The sequence below is a fragment of the Labrus mixtus genome, chromosome 17, assembly GCF_963584025.1.
Source record: "Labrus mixtus chromosome 17, fLabMix1.1, whole genome shotgun sequence".
NCBI lineage: Eukaryota > Metazoa > Chordata > Actinopteri > Labriformes > Labridae > Labrus > Labrus mixtus.
The window spans coordinates 4,565,881-4,590,851 of NC_083628.1; the positions used below are offsets into that span (position 1 = coordinate 4,565,881).

At 42.9% G+C, this 24,971-nt stretch overlaps 1 protein-coding gene across 3 annotated transcripts; it reads left to right on the forward strand.

Annotated features, from left to right (window-relative positions):
• The first annotated feature begins 463 nt into the window (after positions 1–463).
• Positions 464–22,305, forward strand: LOC132992560 (inactive tyrosine-protein kinase PRAG1-like). Of its 3 annotated transcripts, XR_009676347.1 has the most exons (7): positions 464–734; positions 4,791–5,136; positions 5,237–6,996; positions 14,721–14,866; positions 16,299–17,065; positions 18,990–21,393; positions 21,429–22,305. XR_009676347.1 is itself a non-coding variant. In XM_061061957.1 (6 exons), exons 2-6 carry the CDS (start codon positions 4,867–4,869, stop codon positions 20,115–20,117), a joined length of 4,071 nt encoding a protein of 1,356 aa, XP_060917940.1. In that variant the 5' UTR covers positions 464–734; positions 4,791–4,866; the 3' UTR covers positions 20,118–22,305. The 3 variants fall into 3 exon arrangements, 2 of the variants coding, with proteins under 2 accessions (XP_060917940.1, XP_060917941.1); XM_061061957.1 differs by having other exon boundaries at positions 18,990–22,305; XM_061061958.1 differs by lacking the exon at positions 4,791–5,136 and having other exon boundaries at positions 466–734; positions 18,990–22,305.
• Positions 22,306–24,971: the final 2,666 nt, after the last annotated feature.

The window sequence follows — 24,971 nt, forward strand, 5'->3', positions numbered from 1 at the left end:
AAATATGAAAATATTACAACATACTTTGCTGTAGATAAATGTAAATGTGCAAAAACAGAGTTGTAAATGGACAGTATTGACATAGGGAGCTGTGCAATCAGTGATACATATGTTAAAGTGCAGGGGTGTAGACATGTTATCAGCAGAAACTATTCAATATAACGGCGAGTAGACGGACAAACGAAGTGAACTTGAGTGCAGAACAGATTACGAGAGTATGGAGAGACAGATGAGGTATTTAAGTATCTCAAATTCTAGTGTCGGAAAGGAAAGAGCGGTATGCTATGGGAACATCCCTAATGACAGCCAGCAGGACAAAAGCCTTAATGAGAATGTGTGAGTGTGGCTACTGGCCAGACTGCATGTTTGGTTTCTAGGAGCTCCTCCCACCTCCTTGTGCTCTCTCCACGCCGCCGCCGCTGCTGCTGCTGCTGCTGCCGCCGCTGCTGCAGAGGACTCCTCCTGCTCCGCCTCAACACTCCACCTCTGCACACAGCAACAGCAGCAGTAGTAGTAGTAGCAGCAGCACAAGCCTGCAGCAGCAGAAGCAGCACCACACTTGTCTCCTCCTCGGTTATTAACCTGTCGCATGTGGGATACATGAGGAACGACGGATATCTGCTCGTCCTGGAATAACAACAGCAGCTACAATTACACCTGGTTTTTTTTTTTGTGTGTGTGTATTTTTTTCTGGAGACGTTTTGTGTTGCCAGGGAGGAATTAAGTCCAAGCAGGTAAGCAGGCAGTGGGTACGAGATAACCTTGGCTACTTTAGCACGTTATAATGTAGCTTTTCTTACCCCCCCCCCCCTCTTCATACTCTACTCACCTAATTTTTGTTGCTGGTTTTTGGCTACTTATGAAGGCTACGTCGCGCCAAGTTGCCATAGTTACATTTCCGATAAGTGGTTTTAATGCAGGTACTAAAAAAAAAAAAAAAAAAAAAAAAAAAAGCCATTGTTGTCAGTTCCCTCAGTGCGAGAGGACATATTGCATTTTCTCCTTCATTAAGCCACTAGTTAGGCAAACAAGTGTCTCTTACCCAAACCTTCATTTATCAGACCTTCAAACGGAGGTTTGAAAAAAGAAAGACACACGAGGAGTATCGACAACCCTATGAGTTAAAACAGGTGCTTAAGAATGGTTTTTAATGTGTAAGTTTTCAGATTTTTTTGCCAGAAGTTCACAAGTTTTGGCGGAAATCCCTCCCGAGTATCGAAAAAACAGGTTGTGCCCCCCGGAATGAATGAGCTGTGTGAGTGAGGCAGCCGTGACAAATGTTGCTCGTAAAGAATTTGGTTTCAAAGTGGGTGACTAAACACTGATTTGACCTGGTTATTTCACCGTAATACTAGATAGGCTATGGGTTTTTCTAATATTTAGATTCTGAATGAGTGGAGTAATTTCCCCAATATTTGAACCTAATTAGAGTGAAGAAGCTAGCCTGTTATTTTTGACATCAGCAAAAAACATTAACAATGCTTACACAGAGGAGTATGTTTGAACTGGCCTATATACCTGGAATTATTGCAAACATAAGAAGGATTAGATTTGCCCCTGTGTTTAGTAGGGGGGGGGGGGGGGGGTCAAACGTGACTGCTGCTGCAGAGGGATCCACACAAAGTGCAGTTTTACCAGCTGTTGACAGTTGATAAGCCCTCTAACATTTACCTTAATTACTCCTCCTGGTTACCATATCTTTGGGCTATTTAAACTGCAGCCACCCTGTCTGACATTGTTGCCTGGCTGCATTCTTCAATGCATTACAGCCTGTTACAGCGTCAAGCTAATAACTACCCTATTTTTGTATGAATCCGACATGTGGTTTTTTTTGGCTTTTAGACTAAAAAGATGGCATGTTTAGAGTCCCTCTTAAGTTTTTATTTTGTCAGTGAAATTGAATGTGCCTTTTGGGACATCTAGTGGCCAGGCACGTGTGTGTGATGTGCACTGTATGGGCAGAGGTCAGGGGGGAGGTGTGGCTTGTTTTGCTGAAAACTGTAAATTTAACATCAAAACAACACTCGCCCTCACCTCATTATCTCTTGCACTGCTTCCCCCCCCCCCCCCCCCCCCCCAGGTACCAACTTGTAACACGCTCATGATATGTCTTTCATACCCTCTCTTTTATTTTGAAGGTATAGGTTTTGAAATGTGTCATATGGCTGAACATCTGGCATGAGTGTGTGTGTGTGTGTGTCCTTACAAGTGAGAAATATTGAACCTTGAGCTTGTGAAGGTGTGGGGAATGTAGACAGCAGGGTCTATCTCTGTTCAAACAAAAAGGGCATGAACATGTAAACAAGAGCGAGAGGAGCTGAAAATAAGGTGCCTGTTGAGATCAGTGTCTGTATTCACTTGTACTTGTACAGTATGTTTATCCAGATTTTTGAACTTCAACATGATTCCAGAAAAGAAATATCCATACCTGGTTTGATACCATGGCAACAACAATTATTGGAATTACAGATTCCTGCACACTGTCTCATTTGCACAAACACATGTGCAGCTTTTAATACATTTATACAATATAGAGAATGCTCTCTGTTGTTAGCTCACGGCGACTCTTTCATAAAAAATATGACTTGGTACTTGGCTTTAAAGTACTTGGGATTTCTTTACTGCCTTGTGTATTTTAGATAAACCTCCGATCCGATCCCCTTATTTAGTTTTTTATGATTCCCTTCTGGGAAAATGGAAATGACAAAGTGTCTCCCGGACACTAAACACATCGTCTATGCATTGATATTTCTCAATTGAACCATAACCTCCCCCCTAGCCGTTTTCTGGACTTGCCAGTGAGTCTTTTTTTTTTTTTCTTCTAAAACAGCAGGTCTGTAAGTGTAATGATCTGTGTGTCTCTGATCAGTCATCGCTTCATATGACTCATGCACAATGCCACGAGATGTTGAGCAAGTCTTGGTTTCCTCTGTTGTCGCAGGAACGGTTAAACAAACAGTGAGCTAGTGGGTGCTTTCCTGCCCGACCTGAGTCAGACAGAACAAAGAAAAATGTAAACATGTATTATCTTTGCCAACAGGAAATCTCTTCACGCTTATAGGATTAGTAGATCGCAAGGGTGTTACTGGTGCCATGAATTACCAGAAGTCTCAATATGTCTTTAGCATTCCTTATCTTCTGTTGTGGTATTTTTTGATTGTTAAATAAATGTAAGATTTGTGGTAAAAAAAAAGAAATCCCTGTGGCTACATAGACAGCTTTACATTGACTTAAGACGGGGATTATTCACAAACCTTTATGCTCAATTTTTCAGTTTTTCAAATGTTTTTGCAGTTAATGAGTGTAGATGAGGGGGGCTAATGTTGCTCTGAGTCATCGCAGCACCTTGTTGAAAGGCAATTAAAGACAATAAAGAGGAACACCCAGATGCAAGGAAACAAGTGATCTCTCTGAAATGGTGTTGATCTTCTCACTGTCAGTCCAGTTAAACAGCACACACAGAGGGAGAGGAAGGAGGTGTGTGTGTGTGGGTCAGTTTGTTTGTGAGAGGAGGAGGAGGACACATGTGGAGTGGGAGGTTTGTGTGTGTGTGTGTGTGTGTGTGTGTGTGTGTGTGCAGAGGGGGGGGGGGAGGGAGGTTGTCGTGAGTGTTAGATTCACCCTTGTGAGACTTGCGCCTTTAGACATTCCTGACATACCGACCTCCGGGACGCTTGAGGCTCCTCCGTCTTCTTCTAGCGTGTTGGGGGCTGCGGAGGACCCCGGAGGGCTTTTATGTCACACGGCTCACACCGGCAGGGCCTTTGGTTGAACAGAAACCACATACCCTCTAATTTAGGAGGCCATGGGAACAAGTAGCACAGCAGACTGCAGGTCATCTAAAGTTACATCCGCAGATGACACTTAAATCTTAACTGGGGTCTTCTCTGAGCTTAAAAACACTTGACACCCTCACCACTGTCAAAACAATTAGAAGTAATACTTTTTTTAATTGCGTATTCTTTTTAGACACCTCGAAAAACACACATCCCCTAAAAAAGAAGGCAAAACATCAACTAGGGCTTCTATTTCCCACACCTTTACTAACTTTCTTATATTCCAAATCTTTTAATCTCGTTGTGTGAGAATAACAAAATCTTTTTTATGTCCGTTAGCTTTAGAATTTGACGTCCTTCAAAGCGGTATGAGGTTGTTGTGAGTGTGCCACTCAGTGCACAGAATCGGATTCAATAACTATTTGACCCCCAATTTACCAGTTCAGGTAAATTATCCCGTGAAAATAACAAACATAAAGAGCGTGGTGCTGGCAGAGGGTGTCAGCAGTCCTTGTTTTTTGCCAATATTATGTTATTAAATTCAAAGAGATGGGTTGTTATTCACAAGCGGCCATTAAGCTAGTCTAGGTATTGGAATCAGGGTTAAGAAATGACTAAAGATATGTATTTATTTATTTTTAAAGCTCTTGTACATCGATCAATGATTAAGAAAACAGAGATTTCATAAGTAGATTACATTTTGACAACTTATGTAAAGAGCTGAAAACTTGAAGATATAAATCCTGTTTTTCTGATTGATGCATCCCTGATCCGTCTCTTTTTGATTCTCTAATTTGTGTTATTCGTTAAGTATGGGAGAGGGAATTATGAAGCTGATGGGAAAAGCCAAGGTTCTTGGTATTACTTGGTTACAAAGACGTGTGGTTATTTTTATGACTATTATGCATAAATACTCTTTTTCTTCTAACAATATTCTTTCTTTCTTCTTTATCCTTTCTCAACATACTGCCTTTTGATCAACTTCTTGTGACGTTGCAACCTTGCTTGGGCCAGCCATGACAGTTCATCTCGTTGCTGCCAGATCAGTCTACAGCCCCTTCTGACCAAACCCTGATTTAGCAATCCAAAGATGTCAGCGTGCAGTGACTTTGCAGAACACGTGTGGAAACCCGGCTCTTGTAAGAACTGCTTCCACCCGCTCAGTGCGCACCACAAGGCTGTCGGCAGCTTGGGGGGCAGTGTGCCAGCCGCTTGTTTGAAGAGCAGCCTGGGAGGTGATGAAGAAGCTGGAGTAACAGCGCCTTCACCCTACAGCAAACCAACCATTGCTGTCAAACCCACTATGATGAGCCTTGACACCAACGAGTCAATGACCGATGTAAACATGAATATCGAGCAGGTGATTCTCCTAAATGTGCCTTTCCTGTAATAAACCGAGGATTTCATTACTGCCTGAAGAGTATCTTTTATTTAATTTGTGCTATTTTTTTGTGTTACAGGAGCACACAAAGAGCCCGGTTGAGCGGTTGGGCCTGAAGAAACTCTTGGACCTGTCGTCTCTTTACATTGACAGCAATGGCTGCAACAAGGCCCATAGAGAGGCGGTTCTTAAGAGCCCTGAAACAAAGAAGGACTACAACAACTGCTTCTCTCTGGCTTCTTTATCCCCCAACATGCCCAAAGACTCCATGATCATCAGCAACATCTTTGTCACCCAGGAGGAGGGTAGGAGTTCTCAGAGTTTGAAGAAGAACGCCAATGGAGACAATTGTAGGCAGCTGAATACAAACACAACAAGAACCAAGAGCACTTACAATGGAATTGGTGTTTCTGCCAAGGCAAATCATCAGGAGTCCAGTCAGGCATCCGTTGAGATACCTTTTCCTGTGGATATTGTCCCTTCCAATCCTGCCACTGTTCATGTCAATGGTATCAGCAGTGGAAGTACTTCTACAGTAACAACAAAGACATCCAGCACTTCCTCGATCACTGCCATAAGTGTGGACACCACCAGTCACAATCTCCCACCGTCCCTTCATTCTCCTCCCGTCCTGTATGAACAGACAAGCCTATCAGACTCCACTTGTTCTTATCGAAGTAGTACAGACTCACTCCCGGGGGCAGAGGGTCCTGGAGGTAAACTAGTCCGCACTGGGAGCCCCAAAAGCCCGTCAAACATGGGTAGTTTTGAGTCGGCTCCAAGTTCTCCTGAGGGTAAGCCAAACTCGGAACCCATTTATGCCGAGAGCACCAAGAAAAAGCGCAGGCCGCTGGGAAATGGAGTGCAATCCAATGGAGTACAATCCAATCCAGAGTCTCCCAACCAGACTAAGAACTTGTCCATGTGCTCTGAGCTTTCAGGAGAAACTCAACGGGCCACCATTACTGTAATGGCCACTCACACAGAGGAGAACAACAGGACTTTCTACCTGAGTAGTCCAGATTCAGCCATCAGCACCCAATGCCACTTCAGCCCCACGGCTCATAAAAACCCCAGCAGCCCTGCCTTCCAATGGCCCAGTCCTAGCCACAGCGCACCTTCTTTGGCTACAGAAGTCAGCCATTCCCCAACTTTCCACCCTCGGCCTTCGTCCAGCCCGCCCATTCCTCCGAAAAGGACAAGCCGTTCCCCCAAACTGGGCACCTCCAGCCTTTCATCGTCCATGTCCTCTCCAGTCCCTCTTCCAGAACTCCCAAGACTTGGAACCTCCAGCCTCTCACCGTCCATCTCGTCTCCAGTTCCCCTCCCAGAACTCCCCATGCTTTTCCTGGTCTCTGCCATAGAGGGCCACTTCAAAGTCCACACCGAGAGCCCCAGTGCAGCAGCATCCGAACGCTGGCACAAGCACCACCACCACAATTCTGGCTGGAACTGTCGAATTGAGGAAGAAGAGGAGGAGGAGGAAAGAGAGCGAAAAGAAGGAGACAAGAAGAAGCTGGCTGCCAGCCCTGGGACAACCTCTCGGGTGACAGGCCTGGTCAATGGTGCTGCTGTCTGGAAGGAGGCCAAGGACTGGAAGGCCCACAGCAGCCCCCCTCCGATGACAGAGCCAGGCACGGCCCCCCCATCTGCCCCCAACAATGGTGCTTGTCAGGGGGAGACTGAAGGCGCCGGTGCAGAGGAAGAGGGCAAGGAGAACGGGAGCATGCCGGCCAGGCAACCGTTGCATGGCAGCTCATCAGAACTGTTGGCAGCAGGGAAGGGAGCTGCCAACAATGAACCCAATCCCCCACCTCCCCCACCTAAGAAACTGCACAGGTAAGACCGTCAAAGATCTCTTTGTTTGGCTTTTTTAAATTCATTATTAACCCCTCAACTGTTCACAACACTTGAACTGTATCAAGCGGGGGGCTGTAGTTGATGAATGTAACAGAAACATGTGTCAATCATTTTTGTCTTGTTTTCAGGTTTTCTGTGAAATATCACAGTTAAATCAGTTTTAGCTCAGATCTGGGGTCATGACATTGCTTATTCAGTTTTGACCAATGGGGAAATTCCACAAGGGATTCAGCCTACAATATGAAGAAATGGTAATTGGGACCATACAAACAAAGTGGTATAAATTTAAATCGATCGAATTTAAGTTAAAAAAAAATTAACAACTAATTCAGATTAGTTATTTTTAAGTCATTGTCCTAGATTGAGACTTCAATTTTATGCCTCATAACTTTTTTTGTTTCCAACTTATCTGATAACATCTTCCATAAAGATCCCCTACAATGTTTCTTCATTTCTCATACTGATCTTTATGCTGTACAAGGGAAAATCCCAGAATGTAGACCAACGATATTGAGGAAGCGTTGGTTCTGAATATTGCTCAAGATAAGGAAACTGCAGTAAAAAGATCTTACAGTGGTTTAATAACACACCGTAGTACATACTTGCAGGAACATGTATGCTATGCTGTGCATTTATTAGAGGAAAACGACTCATTGTAACACATATTGCGTGCCTGTGCCCCCAGTCTCCTTCCGCAACTTGCATTAAAATTGATGCAACTGTAATTCAGACATGGCACTGGGGTTTCATTATATTCTATAATTTAGCACTTACATAACACGCTTAGCTTAAATGCAGAAACATGTTTTGCTCTCAGATGGAAAACTATAAATAGTCTTGGGGCACCTTATGGAATATAAGCTTACTGCCAGTGTGTTATGAGCACACACATGCATCTTAGTGCAGTCGTCTGTGCGAATCTTACTGTGCCTTCTCCTTTCAGAGCATCATTATTCTTCCTTGAATCAGCCTCCATTCTTGAGCCTTGTGATCATTCAAACTGTTCCGGCATAGTCCTCAATGCGTGCCTTGTTCTATTCACGCTTGTAATGTGACTTTTTCAATTCTAATTAACACAGAAAGTGGGTCTGTTAAACAGTCCCCCTGCTGTGTCACATTGCTGTAAATTTGTTTTGGCTGCAGGACAATAGGCAGAACTGTAAAAGGAAACCAAAAAAAAAAAACAGGCCTTGTTCCATTGATATTGTCACGCAGGGACAAAGCGGTCATCACAAGACATTCAGATGCATCTTCTGGGAGAAAAAAAAAATCATTTTTTAACCGGTTTTGCTTTAAATCATTTATTTATACAAATTGTTGATGAATTGAACCTTATTATTTGCAAGTCTTGATAAAAGTATCTAATTCCATCTCCCATAGGATATCCATGTTGATGCATTTTCAGTATTTATTTAAGTCTCAGTCATTTGACCTACACAACCTAAATAGTTGTTTGGTAGCAGCAACATTGGAACATGTGCTTTAGCCTGAGTCTGCATGAGCGAGCCTAAGAATACACTCCACTGTCTGAGTCAGCTACTGAAAGAAGAAACAGAGAAGGGACCTTGTGTTGCAGTTATTAAAACATCAAATGAAGTCTCCAAAATGAACTTTGCTTTTGTCGGAGACGTGGTGATGAAGTGTAGCACACAGCCGTGACTTCCTCAAGACCCAACAGATGTTAAGCGGCCGGAGTCAGCAGAAGCCGAGTGGGAGTGTTTTACTGTGAAAAACACAGTTTGCTGATCACATTTCAACGGCCCCTTATGTCTGTGGTAATTCTAGTATGCACCCATCTCTCCTGTTATGACATTGTTGACATTCTGCGCTGATAAAAATACACCTTGTTGAGACACATGTGGGAACACGCCTCAAGCCAGCCAGCGACAGTTGTGGCTTACTGGTGTTCCAAGTTTATCTTTGGGTTTAATGTGTTTTATCAACAAGTGTCCCCGGTCACCAGGCAAGCACTGAAAACTCAGTGACAAAGCTCCTTTGGGATTTACGTCTAAAATAAATCTGCAAAGCAATCAAAAATGTATTATTGGCAGAAAGAGGAATGTTGAATGAGCAAAGAATGGAAAATAATCATAATACTGGACACAAACACACGTGCACTTGCTCCCTGGGAAGCAGCATTTTATGTGCTGAATCATTTAAAAGCCACAGATGGTTTGAAAGCTCTGCCTCCTAGAATCCGTGACCACAGAGGAAAACACCAAATTTCCCCTCCTGACAGGTCGACCTCCACCTCATGTGTCGACGTAAGAGGTGTGTGCCTGTGCATGTGCACGAGTTTGAATGTAAGTGCTCTTTAACATGCGAAGGTGTGTCGATTGGTCAGCGAAGGTTTGCCAGAGGGGAGGGGCTCTGGTGAACAGATTGTTGCCCCTGGCAACTCCCAAAGTGTCCCAGTCTGGCAGTCAGTGGCCACCAATAGAAGTAGAATTTATAGATCAGCCATGTGGATTGGAGTCCACTGAGTTTGACTTGGATGTGAATTGCCTTTTGCTCGCTAAACTACCGTTCCAAGACGTGCTGCCCCTCCCTCCTCACAGCCATCCCCGATCCCTTCTGTGCTGCAGAACAGATAGCATCTTGTTGCTGCCTGACCGACCTAGAACTGCTCTAAAATACAACGTGTAGGTCAACGAGTGAACACTATATATGAGATATGGTGGATTTAATTCTGAGCACTGCTTTTCCTGCTGAGACACACTTTAAATACACATATGACTCGAGTGGAGACAGGGTTCTGTTACTACACATGGAGGGGCTTTAGAGGGACACCGGTCTGATCCAGGAGTATTTTTTGCTTTTCACAAGGACCTCTCCAGCATGAGGTAGGCACCTGATGGAGTCTTTTACTTGTGTCCTCAGTAAGGTTGTCTACATTATTGGTACTTTGATAGTTTTGATGCCTCGTGTTTTAAACAATGCAATCTTCAATTTTTTTTAAAGATCGATTGTATCAAAACGTTCCAAAGAAGAAGAAAAAACTACAGATCCCAGGCGTATTTGAACTCAAAGTTGATGGAGCGAGACCGAGAGCAGCTGTGGTCATTCAGTGTCACAAGTTGATGTTTTCAAGTGCTCTGGACTTTTCTTAAAGGTGTGAAGGTAATGTTAGTATCTGTCTATCTAATTGTCTGATGAAGAGCGAGGGCCCGAAACGTTACATGTGATATTCCATTAAATTCAATTGAATTGCTTCTGGTGTGCTTGCTCAGTACTTTTTCTATGTTTGGATGTTTTTTTGTCCAGCAACCAGTACTTAAACTTTTTTGACATGCATGCAACATTTAATTGCTGTTGCAGTTTGCCTGCATTTCTTGCAAATCTGAAACAAGAAACGACCTAATATTGGCTGCCCTTGTATCAAAACAGATATTGATATCGTTTGATTTCTACTAGAAACGTATCAAAGTAAAGTTTCTAATCCTCAGTTAGAGAGTAGAATTGATGAAACATATATTAATAGTCTTTTGAAGGGAAGTGTTGATGCTTTTTCTGCGAACAGGAAGCTGGGCGCTGAGTGTATTATGTTACAGGAACTAGGTAACAAACCACAGAGCTTTTATAGGTACGCACAGGCCTCTGCTTGTTTTCAAACTCTATCGGGAGCTCAGTAGTTAAGATTCAGATGTGCACCATGCAGAGCGACAGATGGCATTTGGAAAAACTTTTTGCCCTTTTGTCTTCTAATCCTTCCCTACCTTAATTATCTTATTCTTTTATTGGATCGTATCCTGATGGTGAGATTAAATTAGATGTAAGATTAAGAGGATTAGAAGTGAAATTGATTAAGAACAATGTCTGCTGCTTCTCTGCGTGATGCGGTGCAAATAAATGAAAGTGGGCTGTAATGAATGAGGGTCGGAGATAGCTGACGGAGGAGATAACAGGGGAAAGGCTGGAGGAGTTTTGAGGAAGATAACGAGGACCGGTGTCAAACATTAATGGAGCTTTGTTTCAAAGACGTGCTTTATAAGGCCATATAGCCATGGTTACTATCCTACTATCACAGGACAGAACCAATGAACGCCCTTCTTCTTTGTGCTTTATTGTGACACATAGTAAGCTTTTGAAAGATTGTGTTTGATGCATGTCAACTAAAAGGCAGCATTAGATTATGAAGGTGTGCTCTATATACCACCTTCACCCAAATTCAATCTGTGTCTGCATGCTTCTCCCCGTGGATTACGAGTCATCATACAGTCGTTGGTAGTGAGTGAGTTGTGTTGCAGTTTTTAATCTCTGTACATTTCATAACCTGCTTCAATTTCTTTGGTCTGTGATGCATCCATTTCCATGCACATTGACTGTGCGTTCTGTGTGTCTTTGTATTTAAGCTCATTACAAAATGGACATTCAGTACTCTCAGATGACAATTGTATATATTTACAACAGCGAGGGAGTTAAATTAGGGAGAAGGGGAACCAGTTTTGCAAACTTGATCCACCACAACAACAACAACACTGCCGTTTATTCTGGGTCTCATTTTACGCTGTCACACTGTGCTATCTGTGGCTACTTAGCTGTAACCCCAGTCTGATCCCTTTTAAAAACTCCCTCACACAGCTTTATTAATACCGCACACATGTCAGGGGAGGGTGTGCATGTCAACAGATCCGCTGTGTTTCTTACCGTAGCGTGATTGTTTACACTCCAAATCTGGGTTGCTGTCGTTGCAGGGGTTGATTGCAGAACAGAAACTTTGACCAACGAGTTCACTGGGTCGATCGTGATATCTCATGTAGACTTTGTGTTAGTGGAAAAAACAGATTAAACCTACTTTGAGGCAATTAATAAGTTTATTAATAGATGATTAGGCTGAAATTGTGCATATCAGGGAGAGAGATTAAATCCTAATAATCTGGGATTTTTGTGCTTTTCCCTTGTTATATACTAAAGGTCACATATTATGCAAAATACCCTTCACCATGTTTTTCTAACACTAATATGTGTCCCTGTCTGTCTATTGACATCCCCAATTATGAGAAAAGTCCGTCTGCTCCGTCTTATTCCTGCTCCACTTTTCAGAAAATGTGTGCTCGAACAGGCCGTTTGGAGATTTTCCCTTTGTGACATCACAAAGGCCAGTAACTCCTCCCCCAGGTGGGTGTTTGTTCTGCCCTCTGAGTCTGCCTTCTCACCGTAAACAATAGGACATGGAGCGAGAGAGCACGGGACACCCGAGCCCTTCCAGAGAGGGGGGCGTGGTCAGACACAGCTCATTTACATATTTAAAGCTACAGACACAGAAACAGTCTGTTCTGAGCAGCGCTGAAATAGAGGGGTTTATAGACATGATCAAATACAGGATCAGAGTGGATTTAGAACAAGAAACTTCACACACATGTTTTGAAGAGCTCTGAGACTTATTTTAACTGGTTGAAAAGGAGGAGAATATGTGACCTTTAAAACAAACTGAATATTTTTTGGTAATCTAGCAAAAAGTAGACATTTAGAGAAATATGGTTTGCGTTTTCCACTTTTAGGAAACATTTAAAAGGCCAAGAAATACATCAATTCATTTTGAATGGAGTGAATAATGAGGACAATGCCTGGTTAATTGCAGCCCTAAATGCCTCCAGGGATCTTGCATGCTGTCCTAATCAAAGTCAAGTTTTTTTTCTTAAGGTCGCCCTTGCTCTAAGGCTCATCCATGCATGCACATCCTCCCGCAGGACAGAAGCAATGACGCTCTTTCACCAAGGAAGGAAAATCTCATGTTTTGGGTACAAATCTGCGAGATCTAGAGTGAGACGTGCAAAGGCACACGCATACACTCCTAATCCCTGCAGCCATTACACTTTCTCCTCTGCCTCAGCATTTCCACTGCCTTTCATCACTGCTCTTTGGTCTGTAAAATGATCCTTTAGCTAAGTGCCCAAAGAGAATACCTAACCCTTTGTCTCCTCTCCTGTGCTCCTCTCCTTTTCCCCTCCTCATCTGTTTGTTGTGCTGATTTATGGTGAAATAGAAGTCAGAGGCCGGCAGATGAATGGAGAGAAGAGTCATTTTGTGATGGAAGGGAGGGAAGAGAGATGAAGGGATGGGGTTGGACCCCGTTTCCCTGAGCCATTAGCGAGTCTAATGAGACAAGTGAAAGGCTGTCACTCAAGCTAATTGGTCACCTTGATTATGAAGTCTGCTCATGCATTTTTCACTGGCATCATAAGAGGCCATCAAGGCAAACTGATGAAGATGGAATGCAAGCTTTCTTTCTCTCGTAGATTAAAAAAATTAATCTTAAAATGTGCTCTTTATAAAAGAAATACTCTTTATGAAAAAGCAGTGCATTAGTCATGACTACAAAAGGTTTTGCTTCTGGTTAAAAAAAAACATATTTGTAGAGTTGTATGCCTTTTTATTTTTAGACTTCATTGACACGAAACAACGGGAGGCAGATCTTAGAAATGACATGATCAACTGACTTGGTCTTGTATGCATGCAAACTTAAATGTGGCAAATGTGAGCTAACAATAGCGAGCTTTAGACAGATTTTGCAGTGTAGGTAACATACAGTTTGCATACTTTATGTCCCCTCCACATGTTGTCCGTTGCGTAGTATGCTCACATGCTAATGTTAGGATTGAAATCTCTTTCTCCAGAAAATAGAAAGTGAACATTATAAGTAAGGGGTGTGTTAGTTGTTTTCTGTGTTTGGCTCGATTCTCTTACTCTGAAGATTAAATCAGTGTATCTGAACCTGAGGTTTAATCTTTTATGCATTATGTATGCTTTGTTCTCAAATCCTGGCTAATAGATTACCTTAAATCTCCTCTGAGAAACTTTGGATTTGTGTCAGTTTGGGGCACTCTGTATGAAAAAAGCAGTACCTCTTATTTCTTCACAGGTTATGTCCTGGTCATCTTTAAGTAGAGTTTGTTTTTGTTTCAGTCAGTTTGATAACTGGCTAAAAACACAGAAGCTTCAAATTCAACTTGGTTTCAAACAGTTCAGTAACAAATTAGAGTTGGTTTTAAAAGTAGTATGTATAGTAGCCTCGAGCCAGTAGCCTTGAGCAGGGGTATTCATTGTCAGAATTCAAACTTGTATTCCCTTAACTGTCCCAGACTCATGTAACATCACTTTAGACGATTTGAAATGCTTTGCGCTTCGTCCTCTGGAGCCACAAAAAGCTTCAAACAACTTCATTTTACAAATGTAGAAATAGTCCTCAAATGTTTTGTGCAACTATGTTGGAGCCCCCCTTCAAAGTAACTAACTCAAAGAGAAACTCAAAGAGCAATCACCCAGTTAAAGCCATGCCATAGCTGCAGTTAAAGAAAAGTTCATGTCTCATATAAAGGGTCAGAGATGCTCAAACAGTTCATCTTTCACAGATGTGAAATTTGTTTATTGCAGTTTGAAATCAGCACCAAATAAAGAAGCTCTCCACTTTGACAAGGAAGTGAAACAACTGCTGACGGTTCTTGTTCGTCATTTATGAAAAACATGTGTGCTCTTTCACACAAACTATTTGGTAATAAGTAGTGCTGATAAGAGAACTTCGAGGGGAAGTGTAGTGGTTCCACATCCATAAACAGACGCACACAAAAAGAAAAGCTTGCTTCCTAATGTTTTTTAAAAAAAAGTTGCAAACAGGTGACTGCAATTGAAGGGGGAAAAAATCACTTGAAAGCTTGTTGTGTTTTTTGTCCCATCATGTTCATTTCTCCCTCTCTCTGTTACAGAGTGTGTGGTGTGATGAGTGGCAGCAACATGGAGCTGGACCGCTGCAGCCAACAAGGGTCAGCAGAGAGTCCTACTTCCTCTCTACGGGGGCTGGGCAGTGCCAGTTTACCCACCGCCTCCACCGACAACCTGACTACTGACACTGGTACGTACTGCTCACTCGTTCAAAGGAGACTTATTCAAACATTTGAGAGGTGCAGGCTTCAATTTTAAAAAAGCACAAGGGGTCCAATCATCCTACGTGGCTGATAAAGGTTAGTGTATAGAGTCTCAGATAAATGCAGAAAGTTAGCTTCTTTTGCTACAGATGTTACAAATGTGTGAACGCCCATAGTTGTGATACGTTTCCCTGCATGTTAGATGCCTTTCCTTTCTGGCAGTTTATATTATTTTCAAGTATGAAGATGAACTTTGTCCAGAGTGAAACTGTGCAGCAGCGGTGAAAAGAGGAAAAGAAGCAGCAGCTGCCTGTCAGTTTATCTCTTCCTCTTTTCTTGTAGTTTGTTTTGACCTGGTGCTCATTTTCCCCGCTGAGCTTTAGATTTCCACAATCATCAAAACCTGAGACGTGTTTTGGAATGAGTGGCCTGCATTCTCAGTTTAGAAATGATTGTCCTCGTCCATACGACAGCTTTAAACCTCTGCGACGCTCAGACGCTTGTAATCGCTGAAACTTCCTGGCCAATGTTGTTTGAAGAGATAATTATGGACTCTGATAACGAGGGAAAAAGGGCTTGGCTACATCCTACAGAGTATTTTTTTTTTCTTTACAGTCTACCCCCCTTTTAAGAAAGCAGCTATTGAAGACTGCACCGCACAATTATCTCAGTATCTGTCTCCTCTAGTAGCGATGTGAAGCTCCAACTTGTAGTCTTTAATTGACAAATGGATAATAATTGGATGGAAGATGTTTTGAGTGTCACCTTGAATCCAGGATTGTGGAAGATTCCAGATCTTTTGAGGATAAGAGGTATGTGGTTGTAGGAAGGCAAAGCAGTAGGCAGTGACAGAAGGGCTGTGGTGAATAAATCAACTTCACAGCTGTCACAGGGCTTTATGATGCGCTCAGTACTTTGAGGCGTGGAGAATAGAAACAAGATGTCAAGTAGGGTTCTGTCATTATTTTTTGACTCAATCTGCATTTGTGTCTGTCTAAATTAAAACAATATTTCCCGATGTGTATATGTGGATATCTGTGTACCAACTGTGCAAGGTTGTGGCCACAAATTTCCCTCTTGGGGACAATAGGGTATTGTATTGTAGTGTATGTTTAATATGGAACAACAGCAACAACCAGCCAGTTAGCTAAGCCTAGCATAAAGACCTAATGCACCTCTGAAGCTAATTAGTTAACACATTTTATCTTGCGAGACAAAGTTATATAAAAAGAAGGTGGTAAGAAGATTTAGAGCAGAGCTATGCTAGCTTCTTTTCTCTGTTTCCATGATGTAAGTGATGCTATGCTAATCCTGATTTTAGTTATCAACCATTGCACTACTCCTTAAGTGCTTTTTTTTGTTGTTGTTTTCAGCGACTGATCTGCAGATACGCTGATGACACTCTTTTCTATCTTCCAGGATCTCGGGATGCTTCTCGGATGTCTTGTTCCTCTCCATTTACCAGGAGTCCAGCTGCCTCAGCTCCTGCGTCTCCTCACCCGCCTTTCTTCAGCAGCCTAAGTAACCAACCACCTCCACTCCCAGAGAAGAAAATGGTCAACCGCACCGTATCAGCTCCCGACAGTGCAAACGGAAAACCCTTTGTCCGAGCCTACCCTCGCCTGCCGTTCACTGGCTCTGAGAGCAACGTTTGCCGACCTGCTGACGTGAGCTCCCGGTCCAGTTTACCGTCCAGCCCTGTTGATCCGCGACCTATATTCTCTTCCAATGAGTCTCTGGAGCGATGTCATGCTGTGCTCGGCCGATCCTCCAGATCTCGGACTCTGGACGAGCCTATGAAGACACACGGGCGTCTGGGCGTCCACTGCCGCAGCAGCATCACCTGCTCCTCTTCTCCACAGCTCAGCGTGCCCTTCTTAGCCTCAGAACCAGGTCTGGCACCAAATCTGGGCTCCAGCCTGCAGCTCCAGACCCTCCTGAGTAACATAGACAGCAGGGAGGGAGTGTACTCCAAACTGGGAGGCCTGTACGCTGAGTCTCTGCGGCGATTGGCATTGAAATGTGAGGATCACTTCACACGCTCCCAGAGGAACCCGCTGAGGTTTGAAGAGAGTAACTGGTCCCTGTTCAGGCTCACTTCTAACAAACCGAGCTGCAACGCAGGAGATGCTGTGTACTACTCTGCTGCCTGCGCCTCCGACACCAGCAACTCCTACGCTGTGAAGGTAAGCCCCAAAAAGAAAGCTTAGTTTAAAAACATTTCATTTTGTCTAACTGTATCTTTTTTTAGTCACATTCTTAAAGAACTATTTCATGATAGCTCTAACCTATGTGACTAATGCATTTTGTTTCTTGATATTGCTTCACAAAAAAACTCATCCCCGATATCTAAAAACCCTGAAAATACGAAGCAGCAGCAATTTTAAATGTTTGGTGAACATGAGCTCTAATTTTAGCTCTGACTGTGTAAGAAAAGTTTTCTGGCTTCTATAAATGAGATGAAATTAAAATATAAAGGTTAAGCCTAATTAACACAAGCATCATTATCTGTGAGTCCCTTGTGAATAGGTTCCTTGTTTGAATTCTGAACTCAAATGGAAGACTTTGCCACTTACAGGAGAAGCTGAAGTAATTACATTAATATAAATATGTTGGTTGGCTTTTAGAAAACTGACTTCTTTGGGAAAATTCTTTAGAGGATGAACAGTATTAAGTCAAATTCTTTACACGTCATTCGCCCATATGTCTCTCAGTTTGGGACTGAGACTTTTTAATTGATTTAATTCTCTTTTTTTTATTGAATTTTGAATCCTTTCATTATTTTTTGGCAAGCTGTGATTTTAAACACAAGGTACAACAGATGTTATTGGATTGTAAGGCAGGTTAGATTCAGTGTTTGGATGATAGTTGCATGAAGAAGAAGAAGACTAATCTGTTGTACTGATTGTGTTTGTTGTCAAGAGAGTAACTTGAAGCTGTCCCAGAACCATTTTTAACATTGTTAAAGAAATAAGGTGTATAGTTTGTGTTGTAAATTGATCTTTTAAGAAGGGATTTGACCGTTTAAAGAACGAGGAGATTAAAACAGGGCGTAGGTCTGGCTTGTTCTTAGGATAGACATGGGATGGCCCCACTTCAGAATAAACCTCCAGGGAATGTAGTGTAAACAACCAGGAAGAAGAAGGGTGTGGATTTGGTCTGGTTGACCTTTGTCCAGAAGTCATGTGCTGTACAAAGCAGCGGCTGTTTGTACAGTGAGTGCCACGGGGTGTGTGTGTGCCAACACTCTTGTGTAATATCTCAAGGCCCAATTAATCTTTGGATTCCAGGCGAGATTTACAGTCAGACCGACTCCTGCTGCAAGGCCACACATACACATTCACACCTAACCAAATACAGCCCAGGGGTTTCAGAAAATACCATGTAGAATCTGAGAAACACGCTAAGAGGTAATTTTATTAAATAAAAGTGGGCACAGTTAATTCCTTTGCTCAAATGTCACAAAATGTAGTCCACAGTTAACCTCTTTACTCATATGTTGATGTGTTTTAAAGGCTATGACCATGTTCCTTTTAAAGGGTTTTTTAAATTGGAATATATAGCTGTGCTTGCATTATATGATTAATTGAAAAAGCAGCCCCGGCTTGTATTATCATGTGTGTTATATAACCAAATTCTTTCTTATACATGGGCATAATACAAACTATGTAGCGTCACATCATCTGTATAAACAATGTTATGGATTAACATCTAGGCGTAGCCCAATACAGTGTGTTGCTGACTGACACTATGCCGAAATACTAAAAAATAGTTGTTTTTGTAATTCTGTTTCCTGTAACACACTGAGAGCAAACCCAAATATCACCGTATGTTTTTTTTAAAGATTTCTAAAGGAAGTTTTTTGCATTTACTCAGTTAAAGTACAGGTTTCAAACTACATCAAAGACATTGATTTCACTTGAACAGGAGCAGGAACTGTACTGGCTTTTACCTTGGAGTCTTCCTAACAAAAATCCCTTTCTTGTGTTTCTTGGCTCCTTTCCCTTCCTGTCTCTCCGTGTGGAATTCTTCTTCTCCCCCCCCCATCTGTCCCTTTCTTCTCTTTTGCTTCCTCCTCCTCCTCCTCCTCCCACTGTCCTACCTCTCCAGATCTGTAAGAGTCCGTCCATGGAGGCCAAACAGGGCCACCTCTACAGTCTGTCAGTGCAGCAGAGCTTGCCGCCTCACTTCAACCTGCAGCAGGACTGCGGCCACTTCCTCGCTTGTGTCCCTCAGAGCATGCTGCCTTCAGAAGAAGTCTCCGCGGCCAACACACCTGCTTCATCGCAGCCTCAGCAGGCAGACCGAGAGCGGGTGGTGGTCATCACCTCAGAGATCCCTCAACAGACGGCAGCTGACTTTGTCCGGGAGTGGCAGGCGTTCCATAAAACCCAGCCAGAGGTGTACGAACGCCGAGTGTGTTTCCTCCTCCTGCAGCTCTGCAACGGCCTGGAGCACCTGAAAGAGCACGGGGTCACACACCGAGACCTCTGCCTGGAAAATCTTTTGTTGGTTCCCCATCAGCGAAAGTCGTCCCAGCTCCCCCAACAAACCGCTGACAATAACACCAGTAACAGTGTGGACACTGCACGTCACCTTCCCCGCCTCCTCATCAGCAACTTTGCTAAAGCTAAGCGTCGCTCCTCCGAGGACGCTGCATCGATCACTGTCGATCCTCGCATCAAACGCGACCACGCAAGATTGGCGCCTGAGATCGTCTCAGCGGCCCAGTACCGAAAATTCGACGAGTTCCAGACAGGAATCTTGATCTACGAGCTCCTCCACCAACCAAATCCATTTGAAGTTAGTCCAGCTCTAAGGGAACAAGACTACCGCTGTGAGGACTTGCCTCAAATCCCCTCTGCTTCCCTTTACTCAGCCGGCCTCCAGAGGCTCGCCCAGCTGCTGCTCCAACCCGACCCCATCAAACGCATCCACATCCAGGAGGCCAAGCGCATTCTCCAGAGCCTGCTGTGGGGCCCCAGGAAGGACCTGATGGAGCAGCAGTGGGAGCGACACGGACACCGGGGGGGAGGCTTTGTCGGCGGATCCCGACACGAGGGGCTGCTCAACTGGCTGGATGTGAAACGAGCGCTGCTGATGATGAAGTTCGCAGAACGTTCACTGGAGCCGGAAAGAAATGCAGAGCTAGAGGACTGGTTGTGCTGTCAGTACTTTTCCTCGGCTCACCCTCTGTCGCTCTGCCACACGGCTGAACTGCTCTACTCGCTAAAGTGACGGCTAACCTGACGGTGGAAAATGTGTGAGTGAAGCCGAAGATGTTTTATTGTATGAATGAGAAAGAACAACAATGTCAATACACTGTGGATGGGTCCTTTGGAGATACTGTGAACCTACCCACCTGTTTGTGCTAATGCTACATGCATGAGAGCCTAGCATCAAGCTAGGCGTCCACTTTCAGTATCCTGCTACGGACTGATTATCAAAGTAGTGATCTGTGAAGTTTCTGCTGTTTTTTGTTGTTACACGGACAAAATCACTAAAACACACTCTTATCGACTACTGATGCTGCAGTTAAAAAAAAGAAAATATGGACGGCATTCATATTTCTGTAACACACTTACCAAAGTTTCATGTTTGACCATGTATTGTGTGTATTTATTAAACAACAAGTAAGACATTTACCCACTGAGAACAGGCTAATAAGACATAACCTCCCTCTGTGTCATCTAAGTTTGCAAAGTAAACGCTGTGTGGTATCTCAATGTGCAGCTAACTTTTAGCGTCTGATATATTTACAGAAAATATGACGTCACCTGCGGGCTTTCACTGTTGCACCTTTTTCTGTCATATTTATTCTACCAAGGGATGTTGTTTGGCAACTTATTTCAAAGTGGATTAGATGCTAATTTAAATTCAGACTAGTTGACTTGTATAACGGTAGGAAAACGCTCGGAAAGGAGTGAGCAAAATGTGTTGGACACGACTAAACACTGGATCACAGAGTCTGTGGGTAAACAATGTCAAATATTTGGTTTGCAGAGTGTAGTTAGCGTTAGCGTTGTTAGCGCCGCTAGCGTTCGGTTCTGCTCGCAGGATAACTTCCACATGCCTTTGCTGGTTACGCATTGCTCTGGTGGATTGGTTATATGCAAGTTGAACATACGACTTTATCTCCACTTTCTAGATGAAAATACTGCCATACTGCTCTGCGCTACAAGATGCCATCCGTCCTCTGTGCTGGTTTACATCCAGGTTGTAGAGAACTACACAGTAGCCATTAACCAGAGCTACAGCGGCGGCTAGTGGCTGGCAGCTGCATTACAGCTTCGACACAACATTTGATCGGCATTGTTGGCCCCTAAATTGATCAAAACATATTAATAATTCGTTTAATTCTGGTGCTGACAAGTGAGGGAGATGATGTTTGATTATTTAATCATCTAATGGTTCACATCCCTGGTTCATTCATGGGTACATGGTGCTGTATACTGTTAACAACACAATTCATATTTATTTAACCAAACAAACAGAGTTAGAGAACAAAACTCCCGTTCCTGAGGGGGTGCTGGAGTTCTAGTTGGGGAGATGAGTGCAGGCGTCCTGTAGTCTGTGCTCACACACAGTCCTTGTTAGACAGCATTGCATAATGAAGATTAGTTTAGATTAATCGTAAATCACACAGTCTGACACAACTCAATAGTAATGGGATTTACCAACAAAGTGAGTGATTTTCTTCTCCTGAACGGACGCCCCAGTGTTTCTCCTTGTGCTTACTTTGAGAACCTTTTTTTTTTTTTTTTTTTACGTTTTGACATTTGTCACAGTGCCTTTTGTTCTTGTGTGCATCATACGTATGTGTTACAGTGACTCCGAAGCCAAATGTAAATATGACTGATCATTTCGTCCTTTGTGAAACTGGCCTTTCACAGAATGTTCTGGAAACAGTTTTGTACAGTGATTTGTAGATGTTAAAAGAAGAAGAAAAGAAAAAAAAATGAGCCCGAGCAGGTCTTAGAAAGCCATGAAAAAAAAGCAGCAGTTCAAAATATTTATGTTCTAATTTGTTATCCTGTAGTACTCACTGGAATTCCTCTTGTTTATTTCCATACGTGGATTATCAATAAGGTTTGTGTTGTTTGGGCACCGCAGCAGCTGGGCCTGTTTTTTTTTTGTTGTTTTTTTTTGCCTCCAGTGTCCCATGTAGGCTTCAGAGAAAACTTTATATAATGGTTGTTTTACCTTCAGCGAATACTTCTTCATATAGTCCATTGTAGCAAGAATAACCAGCCTGCATGCAGGTTTCTGTCCATGACTGACTGTTGTATCTAATATCCAATGGAAAAGGAGAAAAAAAAAAAAACATGGTCCCACTCACAGCTAATACGTTATTGATTGGAATTATTTTGTGTGCCTCACCTATTAGCATCTATGAATAAACTGTGCATATATTTTTCTCACAGTATCCTCTGTTCTTTTGATTGTTTTTCTCGGTGTGTGGGGTTATGAAATCCAAATGGTTATGCATATGTTCAATGAAACGATCTTAGTCTTTGTTTCCACATAGTCGCCCAAATAGTTTAATTTAAAAGTCTGCAAAAAAAGACATTTGACAGCACAGACGTGAAAGGTTGCAGGGTGTTATGTTGAAGTACAAAATGAGCCTGACTGCAAAGAAAGTTAACACCGATCAGCCATAACACGTGTCCACCTGTGCAATCCAATATTTTTTTGGTTATTGAAGTCGTAGTGGGTTTTGTACTGCAGTGCTTTATATTTAAATATGTTCCTCGTGTTTTGCCCCCCTCGTATTTGATCAGGGGGTTTGCAAAATATTTGTACCACCTTCCACTGTAATGCACTCCAGTTCACTACCACCAACTACGACTTCTATAATAAATGTAAAGTGGAATTATCACCTTTCTGACCACGTCAACAAAAAGTGAAGATGTAGAAGTCGATGGTGGAACTTCTGAATTGCATGCGTTCAATTGCAGAGGTGGTCATTATCTTAATGCTGATGGTTGATCTCAGTTTTGTTGTGTAGATTTTTCTGAAGCTCTAAAGTGCCGTGTGCAAAACTACACGGCGTCTTTTTTAGTCGTGTAAATCAGTGTAACTTCTAGTGATGAAAGACACAACAGAAAACTCAAAGTTCTTTTTTCGATTCTCTGATTTTTTTTAAAATTTTCTAAATCCAAAACAAAAAACACCAACCAGAATTTACAGTTTTAGACACTTCAAATCCATTATCCCCCTTGGGTTAGGGTTAGGAATGAGAGAAAAAACTGAAACCCATAAGAAAAAGTGTAAATGGTAAACGTACTTGTGCTTGTACAGCACTTTTCTATTCTTCTGACTACTCAGGTCACACCTACCCATTCGATCCTGATGGCAGAGGTTGTTATGTGAAGTGACTAATCCATTCATACACATTTATACGAAGCAGTGGGAGCAACTTGAGGCTAAGTGTCTCGCCCAAGGACACGTGGGACATGTTGCTGCGGGAGCTGGGGATCGAACCCCCGACGACCGACTCTACCAAATGAGCCACAGCCGCCCACAAATGTGTGAAAGCCACTAGCACGCCATCCTGAGCAGGATGTATGAAATTGCAAGTGAATCCATTATTATTCCTAACTTCTTTTTGCTAAAAGGCAATGTAAGGATATTTTAAAATGAGACAGTTTTTAAGTATGTAAATAAACTATCTAAGTTCATTATGAGAGGATTCAAGAACTCGTGCCATCTTCAAGTAAATGTAACTACAGAGAGGCACCGAACTACGAGGGGCGAACGGAGAAAGTCGAGAGAAAGCTTCTTCTGTAGTGACTGATGCAGACAACACAACAGGTTGAACATGTTGTGGAATCTCAATTTGAGTTTGGAGCCTCAGGGCAAAACAGACCCCAGACTTAACCCCCCCCCCACCCAAAACTAGCCTCCACCCCCCCACATGCAGCTTTTCTGCTTCACGTCGCCCCTTCAAAACCACTGGCTGCTCCCTTGTCATAGGTGGAACTATGTTGCTATGGTGTTCTGACCAATGGAGTGGCATTTCCAGGAACGCAGCCGGTCTCTGTCTCCCTCTCTCTTTCACACACACACACACACACACACACACACACACACACACACACACACTCACACACAGACTCACCGAGTGAAGCAGCCTGTTGAGCAGGAATCCAAATAACGCCCTGGTAACAACAGCAAGGCTGCGGTCTTTGTTTGTCCAGTGAGCACGTCGGTCGGTCAGGGAGGCTGCATACTTTATCCGAGCAAATATGCATCCCAGCACGGCGACTTCAGCGCAGGACCCGAGGAGACAAAAAACTAAAGACAACGAACTGAACCTCCCGCAGCTTAAGCATGAAAGAAAGCTGCAACAACCTACTGTGGGAGACTTAATCTAATATGAAACACAGCAGACAGTTAAAGGAAACATACACTCTAAAAATCTGCCATGCTGTTGGACCTCCAGAGATTATTTATTGCACTTGAAAGGAGCGACCAAACATGGAAAATAACACAAATAGTATTTTAAATACATGCACAGATTTAGAATATTTTGTATCTCTTTGGTGATAAGTGTGTTTCCATACTTTCAATCAACCACATCATCTTCTTTTTACATCTTTAATACCAGGTGGTGGGATACTGTATGATTTTGGATACATAAATGCACCCTGCAGTATAAAGGTGCAAACATATATCTATAAGCAAATGTCAACAGCTACTTGGAAAAACAATGAAAACCTCTCCTGAAAGCATGCAGTGTGCTGAAATGACTGTGGATGGTGCACATACTGTTACCATCCATGTGTTTCACCCATTTTTATGTATTCACCCCATCAATGTTCTAAATATTTAATGGTTATTGTTGGCTGGCTGAGCTGGCTTAAGGAAAGCCATCGAGGAATAGTGTCACACACACACACACACACTCACACACACACACACACACACACAAAAAAAACATGCACATCATTATACAGTGGTGTGAGATTTGACATTAGCCCAGAAGGACCTAAATGCAGATGTGTGTCAGCTGCAGGGAAGTCCACCGTCTGTGTCCTAGCTGTTCTAAATCCATGTTTCACCTCATCGCCCCTCGCTCCAGCTGTTAGC

Excerpts from the sequence above, each read along its gene's own strand:
- LOC132992560 (XM_061061957.1), top strand. The coding sequence starts at position 4,867 with ATGTCAGCGTGCAGTGACTTTGCAGAACACGTGTGGAAACCCGGCTCT. Across the intron at positions 14,867-16,298 it reads CAACCTGACTACTGACACTG|GATCTCGGGATGCTTCTCGG; the intron begins GTACGTACTGCT and ends TCTATCTTCCAG. Across the intron at positions 17,066-18,989 it reads GCAACTCCTACGCTGTGAAG|ATCTGTAAGAGTCCGTCCAT; the intron begins GTAAGCCCCAAA and ends CTACCTCTCCAG.